At 34.4% G+C, this 10833-nt stretch overlaps 1 protein-coding gene across 2 annotated transcripts; it reads left to right on the forward strand.

Moving 5' to 3' along the window:
- Nucleotides 1-316: 316 nt before the first annotated feature.
- LOC120199846 (oligopeptide transporter 4-like) lies at nucleotides 317-8050 on the forward strand. 2 transcript variants are annotated; one of them, XM_039200839.1, is made up of 6 exons: nucleotides 317-886; nucleotides 3327-3424; nucleotides 5931-6503; nucleotides 6614-6866; nucleotides 6955-7137; nucleotides 7303-8050. In XM_039200839.1, exons 1-6 carry the CDS (start codon nucleotides 347-349, stop codon nucleotides 7915-7917), a joined length of 2262 nt encoding a protein of 753 aa, XP_039056770.1. In that variant the 5' UTR covers nucleotides 317-346; the 3' UTR covers nucleotides 7918-8050. The 2 variants fall into 2 exon arrangements, with proteins under 2 accessions (XP_039056770.1, XP_039056771.1); XM_039200840.1 differs by lacking the exon at nucleotides 317-886 and adding an exon at nucleotides 2826-2965.
- The last annotated feature ends 2783 nt before the right edge of the window (nucleotides 8051-10833 follow it).

Consider the following 10833-nt stretch of genomic DNA (forward strand, 5'->3'; position numbering starts at 1 on the left):
TTTTAAATGAAACTATATTTTAATTTTTAAATTAAAAATAAAATAATAAACATAGTAGTTTATAAAATATTTTTTCACCGCATATATATAGGATAATAATCCTAGATAAAAACCCTAAATGAATGCAAGTCCACCTATTCGAGTTATATTCACATTTCCAGTGTCACTTTAGCCATACAGGAGACGAAAATTCTATGCAAATTGTGTATACGTAGTATGAATGCATTAATGAATTTGAGTCTACTTGTTCGAGTTATACACATCTCTACTGTTATTTTAATCACGAAGATTGATCTATATATACACATCATCAAGCAAGTCTTTACTCAAACTTATACCTTTCATCATGAGCTTTATCGAGTTACAATCCCTCTCTTATCCCAAGGCCTTAGACCCCGAAAAACATGTCGTCAACGGCGGAAGCACCGTCGTTGAAGACGAGCTCTCCCCCATAGAAGAAGTTCGGCTAACCGTTACCAACACCGATGATCCGACCCTTCCCGTATGGACCTTCCGGATGTGGTCCTTAGGCCTCCTATCATGTGCTCTCCTCTCTTTTCTCAACCAATTCTTCGCCTACAGAACCGAGCCGCTTATAATAACCCAGATCACAGTCCAAGTCGCCACACTTCCGATCGGTCAGTTTATGGCCGCAGTCCTCCCAACAACACAGTTCGAGCTGCCTGGTATAGGGTCCAGAAAGTTCTCGTTGAACCCTGGTCCGTTCAACATGAAAGAACACGTTCTTATTTCTATATTTGCGAACGCTGGGGCTGCATTTGGGGGTGGCTCTGCTTATGCCGTTGGGATCGTTACTATCATCAAAGCCTTTTATAATCGCAAAATATCGTTTTTGGCTGGTTGGCTGCTCATAATCACCACTCAGGTAAATATCAGTTTTAGTGAATTAATTTTATTTTTAAAATGTTTTTAAGTAATTAAATTAGTTATTGGATAATTTGTCGTGTAAAATTAGTTTAATACCAATTCATATACTGAAAAATGAAAGTAATACTACTCTCGAACAAACAATTTATTTATTTTTAAATATACTCAATTTAATTAAAATTAAAGTTATTAAATTTAATGCATTGCTTATTTGTAAAGTTTAATGGATAATTTTAAGATTTATGACTAAATATTTTTTTGTATAATACCTAAATTACTTATAATCTTCTATATACATATATATATTTACAAGAGAACTATATCTAAACGCATTCAATTTATTAACTTTGAAATTTTTCATTTAATTCTTAATTTTTAAATATATTTTTCAAGACAAAAGTTTCTCGATATTAGACCTTGAAATTTTAGGTTAGCTTAGTTTAACTTTTGTATTTTATGAATTCTTAGAGAGTTTATGAATAAAAATAAAATATTAAAACTTACTTTTATATATTAGTGATATATATTTTTATTTGATTTCTAATAATATAATGTTATTTAATTTAGTAATAATATATACAATTATATATAATGTTAAAATATAATATCCAGGTTATATATTTAGTTTATGATAATAATTATAAATATTTATTATAATTTTTTTTTTATTTTTTAATAATATTAGGTGCTTCTATTTAAAAAAAAAACCATACACAGTATATAAATTATTTATTCATTGTACAGTTGTACTACGATTTGTTGATTTTTTATATTTGAATTATCCCAGCAATCATAAATGCTCCAAACTCCAAGGCCAGCCGATATGCATTGGTGGCCTCTAATTTAGCACAAATTTTTTATCTTTATAGCAACGATAAATGATTCTGGTCCCCAACTTTAAGATAAATTAAAAAAAATAAACGTGTTACCTTAAATATAAAGGTTAAAATATATTTTAAGTTCGTGTGTTATTTATACGTTTAAATTTTAACTTTTATATTTTTAAGTATTTTATCATCAATTAAAAAATTCAAATATAATTATTAATAATATTAAATTTTCTTATTAAAGTCATCAACACTATATTTTGAAATAAAAAAGTCCTAACTTGTTAGCCATATAACAAAAAATGGCATTGTAATGAACTTTAATTTGACAAAATAGATTTTATTACGTTAATAATTAGATTGAAATTATTAAATCTAAAAAAGTAAAGAGATTAAATTCTTAAAAAAAATAGAGATTAAATTCCAAAGAAACAAAAAGTGTAGGGATCTGAAGCATATTTTAACTAATACAAAATATGCACTCTATGGTACTAAGACTTTTTCTCTTTAATTCCACTTGCTTTATAATTAATTTCAAGTGTAGATTATTTTTAAATATTCAAACAATTTTATAATTGGGAGTTAGATATTATTTAGGGTAAAATACACAAATAGTTCCTTATTATAAAATGTTGTTTTGATGAGTCATCCAATTATTATTATTATTATTATTACTATTGATAATTTGGGATAAGTACAAAGTGATATCGGTTTAAAGATAATTCTCAACCCTTTTCACATTGAATGCTCACATCTTTGACATTCTTGTTACTCGAACCTAATACCTTAAGGAATAACAATAATTCATTTACCACCGAGGTCATTGAAATTTGTGCCGATTCCTTCCGGATGTGGTTCCTAGGCTTATTCTCTTGTGCTTTCCTCTCCTTCCTCAACCAATTCTTCTCTTACAGAACAGAGCCACTCATTATAACCCAAATCACAGTCCAAGTTTCCACACTCCCCATTGGCCATTTCATGGCTACCGTTTTGCCCAAAACCCAGTTCGGAATTCCGGGTTTTGGATCGAAACGGTTTTGGATCGAAACGGTTTTGGATCGAAACGGTTTTCTTTGAACCCCGGTCCGTTCAACATGAAAGAGCATGTTCTCATTTGCATATTCGCAAATGCGGGTAGTGCTTTTGGAAACGGGTCGGCTTATGCGGTTGGTATAGTTAACATTATCAAAGCTTTTTATGATCGGAGCATATCGTTTTTTGCCGGTTGGCTTCTCATTATCACCACTTAGGTAAAAAGATATACCTAAGCTAAGCTTGCTCGTCCAATAAAAAATCTGTTACATGTGATTCTTCTTCCATTTCTGGGTTTATTTACCATTCATCTCCTAAGCTATTCTCCACTTGTCATTTGGTATCTTAATTTCCCCCCATTTTACTTTATATTTTTTTTACTGATTTTCAAATGCAATAAAAGTAAATTCCCGAGTCTTTGGAGGAAAGAAGAAAAATCTTAGACTAATTGATAAATTAGTAAATAATATTAGTTGGTGGTTAGATTATTAAAGGCATAGCTTTGCTTGTTAATATAGCAGTTAGTTGGATAATCATTGATGTGTTGAATAAAGATTAAAAAGGTAGTGGGCGGTGCAGGTACTAGGATATGGCTGGGCTGGGCTGCTGAGGAAGTATGTGGTGGAGCCAGCTCACATGTGGTGGCCGAGCACCTTGGTGCAAGTCTCACTTTTCAGGTTAGTTTATTATCTATAATTTTGCAACTTGTAATCCTCTTAGCACCCTGGGTGCGGAAATGCTGTCGCGCCCAGTAAATTTTTTAAAATTTCTTATATTTTAAGTTTTTTTTTATAATTTATATGATTTGCTAATTTCACTTCTCATTAGATTTTATAATTTTGCACCTCTTATATTTTATTTTTTTAATTTTATACCTCATAACATAATTTTTTGTATACGTCCGTATTAACACCCAACTCACTATGTCACTCTCTCCTTTTTTTTAATTGTATCTTTTAATTAAAAGGTAATTTTTAAATTAATCTTTAAATTTTAAAATAAAGAATCATTTTAATTAGCGATGGAATCAGGTTAATGATGGAGGGGTATAGCCCTCGCCTTTTTAGTTCAATTTTCTTTAAATTCCTGTTGTGAAATTAATGTATGACCATCTTAATTTTTTTTAGATATTAGATTTTAAAACAATGAATTAAGTTATATTTGTAATTATCTATTTATATTTATTGATTTTAAAATCAACTAAATTACATTCTAATTATTATTATTTTATTTAAATTTGTTTATCTCAACCAATTTGAACGTTAAAACAATAGAGATGGAAATCGTTGCTGACTTGCTTCGGCCTTTGTCTTTTACTTTATTTACCAATTCCCCACTTAATTCTGCCTTAGTTTGTTGATCATTTTTGGTTCATATGGTGTGTGCAAAAATCAACTCTATAATAGTTAACCATAAAGAAGAAACAACCGAGTATGGGGAACGTAGGCCCATTCATTTTTTGTTTTATCACACAACAAAACAAAACCCTCTCTCAGTTATTGGTATCGCCTATCGATACGCTGCTTGCTTGCTTTTATTCGAGTTTGACACGTACGAATAGAAAGAGACTATCACGGAAATTATATAAAATTATAAGTTAATATTTACTGTCAAAGAAATATTTTAATTCTATAAATAATTTTTAAATATTATCATATATCTCCGACTTAAATCTTTTATTACACCTAAAATTTAATCCATAGATATGTATAGATATTTCAAGTCAATGGTATAGTCGATGGAGATGGTCATTGGGTCATATCACATGTCAATGTCATGTCCGGCTTTTGCGCCGTTTCCTACGCGTGAGCTGGTCCATTGTTTTCTCATCCCATTTGCTCAAATTCTAGTCGAATGAATAATTCGACAAGTCTTCGCAGTTTTAGTCAACTCAAACAATCCTTCCAGCTGCAGTCAGCCAGTACAAAACTACAGATGGGCTGGCAAGACATTTCCGTTTTGTTTGAATATTGACCAGCTGAAAGGAGGAAATGAAGAAACACATACGTGTATGTATTAATACACACAAGTGGGTCAATCAGTAATGATTGATTTATACAAACGAGTAGGTCAAAAATGCCAATTAGGTCAAGAATCAGGGACAACAATTCAGCAAAATCAGCGGTATTTTCTTCATCTCATCTCCTACCTTAATCCCCCGTCTCAAACCCACTTAATCCAATTTTATTTCTTTTTTAATTTTAATCTTGACTCGAGTTTAAAACTATTTTGCAGATTTATGCTTTTTTTTAAAAAAAAATAATGTTATACTAATTTTACAAAACTAAATCAAATGATAGAATAATATAAATTAATAAATTATGCCAAAATATATAAAACATGCTTATATAATTGAAATACATATTATAAATTCTTATAGAATTAGAAATTAAAATTTAAAAATAGTTATAAAATTTGAAGATGAACATTTTAATAAATATATCCGGACAAGACATATTATTTACCTAAACCTAAATCTGGAGAATAGAATGAAAAATCGACCAGAATCGTCTTGTTGCAAAATCCGATTTTTCCCAGAAGAGAATCTCACAAGGTCGATCGGGACAAATCGAAACCCATTGAGTCAATAATGTTTATGATCCTTACCGAGAACCGTTAATGAAATCATGCGGTGTTGAGGGGGGGGGGCATCCAAACCATGGTTGGTAATTGATAAACGTCTAATTAAGCATTGGTAGGAGGGCCAGCCTGTGAAAGAGGCTTGGCACCTAAAATTAGTGATGGGATATTTACTAAATCATTACTAAATGGTCAGTAGCAAAGTTTAAAGCAGGTTGCATCAACTCTACTGGAGTCTTTATCAAAACATGTACTAATTTTACAGTCATAAAATAGGGCCCGGGTGGGTTTCCAGACTCGGGCTTATTTTACTAGCTTTAAGCTCCAGCAATTAAAACAAGACTATCTATCAAAATATATGTAGTTAATGATATGCAACAGTTTCATACTGCCATCAACGTCCAGTTCATCATGGAAATCTTGCAGCCAGTACACTTCATGATGTTTAAATCATACTGCCATCAATGTCTAGTTCATCATAGAAATCTTGCAGCCAGTGCACGTCATGATGTTTAAATCCGTCATGCTATGAAAAAAGAAAGCATAATCCAAGCAAAATGGTCCTAGTACCTTGAATTGTAAACTCTTTGATCTGAATTGCAGGGCTTTGCATGAGAAAGATGATAAAAGTGACCGACGAATGACAAGGGCAAAGTTCTTCCTCATTGTACTAATTTGCAGCTTCTTATGGTACATTGTCCCGGGCTACCTCTTCACAACTCTTACCAGCATCTCATGGGTGTGCTGGATTTTCTCCAAGTCAGTTACCGCCCAGCAAATTGGTTCAGGTCTTAGGGGACTCGGTCTAGGAGCCTTAACGCTTGATTGGACTACTGTAGCATCTTTCTTGTTCAGTCCGCTCATCAGTCCTTTCTTTGCCATTGTCAACATTTTTGTAGGCTATGTATTGATAATTTACATAGCGATTCCTGTAGCTTATTGGGGCCTAGACTTGTACAATGCTGGTAGATTCCCCATATTTTCCTCTCACTTGTTTACAGCCCAAGGTCAAAAGTACAACATAACAGCAATCGTTAATGACAAGTTCGAGATTGATTTAGCAAAGTATGAAGATCAGGGTCGAATTAATCTAAGCATGTTCTTCGCCCTCACTTATGGATTTGGGTTTGCCACGATTGCATCAACAATAACACATGTGGCCCTGTTCTATGGAAGGTAAATTTGTAGTCATCCTTCTTAGATGCTTGTTCACATCATAGTACTTTATTTTTAAGTTTACATAACTGAACTCGATGATAACCCTATTGTCAAACTGTTAACAACAGGGAGATATATGATCGATATCGTGCTTCTTACACGGGAAAGGAGGATATTCACACAAGGTTGATGAAAAGATACAAGGACATACCTTCCTGGTGGTTTTATGCTATGCTTGCTGCAACATTCGTAGTATCACTGGCGCTCTGCATCTTCTTGAATGACCAGGTGCAGATGCCATGGTGGGGACTCCTCTTTGCTGGTGCAATGGCCTTTATCTTCACTCTTCCAATTAGTATTATAACTGCCACAACGAACCAGGTAAATTAGTTCATTTAGAAAATAAAATAAAATTCCACTTAAAATATTTAGAGGAGAAGCAATTTTACTGATTTCATTCATCATGCAGACACCGGGCTTGAACATTATCACAGAGTATGTCATGGGTCTCATATATCCCGGAAGGCCGATAGCGAATGTGTGCTTCAAAACCTATGGTTATATGAGCATGGCTCAAGCAGTCTCCTTCCTCAATGATTTCAAGCTAGGACACTATATGAAGATACCTCCAAGATCCATGTTCTTAGTTCAGGTACTTTTTCTTCCATCTATGATCCATCAACATATATCTCAATGACAGCACTAGTTGAGGATGATCTAGTAATTGCATTTTTTTTCTCTTGGTTTTCTTGTTTCTCTCTAAGTGCATAGCGGCTGATGTAGTTTATTTATGTTCCATTTCAATCCTCTTATCTAGTTCATAGGAACCATTCTCGCCGGAACAATCAACCTTGCAGTGGCATGGTGGTTGCTGAACTCTATCGAGAACATATGCCAGGACGATCTCCTTCCAGCCGACAGTCCCTGGACATGCCCAGGTGATCGAGTCTTCTTCGACGCATCGGTCATATGGGGTTTGGTGGGCCCCAAGAGGATCTTTGGATCTCTAGGAAACTATCCATCGATGAATTGGTTCTTCGTAGGAGGAGCATTAGGACCAGTCATCGTTTGGGTCTTGCACAAGACATTTCCCAAACAAACTTGGATTCCACTAATTAACCTTCCGGTTCTTCTAGGAGCAACAGGGATGATGCCGCCAGCAACAGCAGTAAACTACAACTCCTGGATTCTAGTTGGAACTATTTTCAACTTCTTCGTATTCCGTTACCGGAAGCAGTGGTGGCAGAGGTACAATTACATTCTATCGGCTGCTCTGGATGCGGGGGTGGCTTTCATGGCAATACTGTTGTACTTTTCGGTGGGAATAGAAAATAGAAGTGTGACATGGTGGGGCACGGAAGGTGAACATTGTGATTTAGCAACTTGTCCAACAGCAAAGGGAATAATGGTTGATGGCTGTCCAGTGAAGTAATGAATTCACTCAAGTGTTGCACACTCTAGAATTAGTAAGGATTATAAAAAAGTCCAGTTAAAACCGCGAGGTTTCAACAGAATTTTCAGTGTCTTGTAAGATATTATTCAAAATAAACTTTCCTTAAGGTTCATTCTTTGGATTTATTTCTTACACAAATACCACCTTTTATGTCCAAAGAAAATCATCATGAGCACCAGACGTCCTAAGTTGGGAATACAAAGAATAATTGTACATGATTATATCAGCTCTATATTTAATCTCTCGAATTAATAATTTGTTTTCAAACACTGAGTATACTCATCCGTTATCAGAATGAAGAAGGGTCTTGGACAGCCACCTACGCCATCTGCCTTGGACCCAACGTGACATCACTTTTGGAATGAAAAATATATCCCTCCTTTGAAAATATTTTCCTTTGGTATTTTTCAATGTTATTGTCGCAAACATTTTTCAGGTAAAATAATTAAATATTATTTTAAAAACTGTTACAATTTTAATTTTGAAAAATTGGAGATTTTGAAATTAAATTGGGTAGATTTGAAAAAGAGTTGTCATCGACCTTTGGGTTAAGTAGGTCGAATACTAAAACGTTTTTAAAAACAATTTTAAGAAAATTCATTTTTAAGATAAAAAATTGGTCTGCGTTTACAAAGACTCGATTAAAACGGGTTCAGGAGTCAGTTACGGTCGGTCAAGGAAGGATTAGCACCATTGCACTACTTTTCGGTACCAATTAATTTGTCGGCTGTCTTGATTACGAACATTAAAATTAAAATTGAAATTAGAAACCCGACTCAAATTACACATAATTAAGGTTAACATATTATAGCCGTGAGGGTATCATACATACAACACGAGGGATGTCACATGCTACATACTACAGGCGGGATGTCACATGCTCAAAATTATACGCACGAATAATTACAACCATTTATACAATTTATGAACATAATTAAGGTTAACAGGATTTAAAATTGGCTAAGGAAATATACCTATCAAAAAAATATTCAGGAATTCTAATGACATTTCAAAAATAAGCTTAGATTTTTCTAAGCAAAGAATTAGTTGTAAATTCAGATCTGCTTAAATATTAAGATAAAAAAAGAATATAAATCTATAACTTGTTGCTCAGGTTTAAAATACTGCCAATAATACTACTGTAAGCATAAAAGTCCATCCAATTTGATTATTCAAAAGTATTCTCACCATCCAAGTCAGAGACTAGAGTCGTAGGTGGGCAACTTCAGGTCTTCTTGGGTAGCAACATTGGCCGAAAAGCAGGAACAAGAGATGACAACTCCGGTAAGTTCTTTATAAACAAATAAGGATGAAAGTCGTCAAGTTCCTCATAGTATTCATCCTCCACCTTTAGGATCAATGTTAACGATGTTGATATTCTCCAATTCCTGGAGAATGTGTCGAGCAACAGAACCACTACTCTTGCAGAAATGGCGTGGACGACTTCCATTTCTCTTAGCCGCTCCATAAATCCTTCTAAAGGCACCAACACCAAGACCTCCCCTCAAGTATATTTTCCTAGTCATGGAGGCAGCTCTGACATAGTATCAATCAGGGTCACAGGGAGGAAGCTCCTTGAGTTTACCAGTCTTCACAATATCAGTCCATGGTGGAAGTTCAATCTTGCCGGAGCGCTTGAGATAAGCAGCGTAAGACTTGACAAATTCGTGGGGGGAAACGTCCTTAACAAACTTGCTGCCTCCATTTTCACTTTTTTTATGATATCTATCGCTGCAGCGATCACTAATTTCACAGCTTGTGATACGTGTTTCCCGCAGATGCTTTCACAGTCATCATCGATCTTTTATTGTTGGGGACAAACTGGACACCGATTTAAATGATGATAATTAACCGCTTTCACCCTCAAGAGGCGAGTAGAGCCATTAGTTTGTACTCTGGTTTTGGATAAGCCAGGTAAATATGCTCTTTTTTCTCCCCCTTTTGTGCTTTTTCTTTATGCAGGTCCCCCTCAGATGGAAATGAACCCCCCTTAAAAAAAACAAAAAGAAAGTGGGATTTGCTTTTTAGTTGGGGTAGTGGCCGAGAATTGTGGAGAGGTGGGTGGTGTATGTAGTTGAGTTAATGGTGGGGTAATGGGGTCTGCAAAAATAAAATTAATAGAAATAATAATAATTAATAATAATAATAAATAATTATTATAATATATATATATATATATATTAAGCTCGATAAAAAATGGGTGTCTACAGTTGTCCCTTTTTGCACATTTTTATGTTAACAAGAATAGGGCAAAGATGAAAAAGACAACAAGTTTTTGTCCGATTCTCTTTGATTTGAGACTTGATAGTGTTTGTTGTGACACTAAGTCGATCCATTGAGCACAAAATCCTTCTTCGTGAAGTTGGAATCGTGGGTGACTTAATCGTTGTGAAGTTGAGTTAAACTGTAAAATCCTGAGCACGATATCTTTCGTCGTGAAGTTGAAATCGTAGACCTCTTGAGTGCGACAACCCTCATTGTGAAGTTGAGTTGAGTTCAAAGTATTGGAAAGTAGCTCCTGGATTGTCTTCTAGCCCAATATATTTTTTTGTGAAGCTGAAATTAGACCTGAATGAAACAGGTTTTTCATTGTTGTGTCACATATGACTCCTTCTTCATGAAGTTGGGTCAATCATTTGGGTATGATATCCTTCTTTGTGAAGTCGAAATTGTAGGTGGATCGAAAAATGTCTCTTTGTTGCCAATCTTGGTCGACATTGGTCTTCTTCTCGATTTAAAGACCTAGGTGTGAAAATTTGACCGGAAAGTAGTTATTTGTTGATGCAACGAGGTTGATAAGCCTCGAGCTGAATAAAATCGAACTCGAAAGTCTTCATTGATAGATAACCTTCTTGCCTTGAGCTATATTCTACTAAGCTGAGAGATTACCCCAGA

The sequence above is a fragment of the Hibiscus syriacus genome, unplaced genomic scaffold (genome assembly GCF_006381635.1).
Source record: "Hibiscus syriacus cultivar Baekdansim isolate YM2019G1 unplaced genomic scaffold, ASM638163v2 tig00005659_pilon, whole genome shotgun sequence".
NCBI classification, from domain to species: Eukaryota; Viridiplantae; Streptophyta; class Magnoliopsida; order Malvales; family Malvaceae; genus Hibiscus; species Hibiscus syriacus.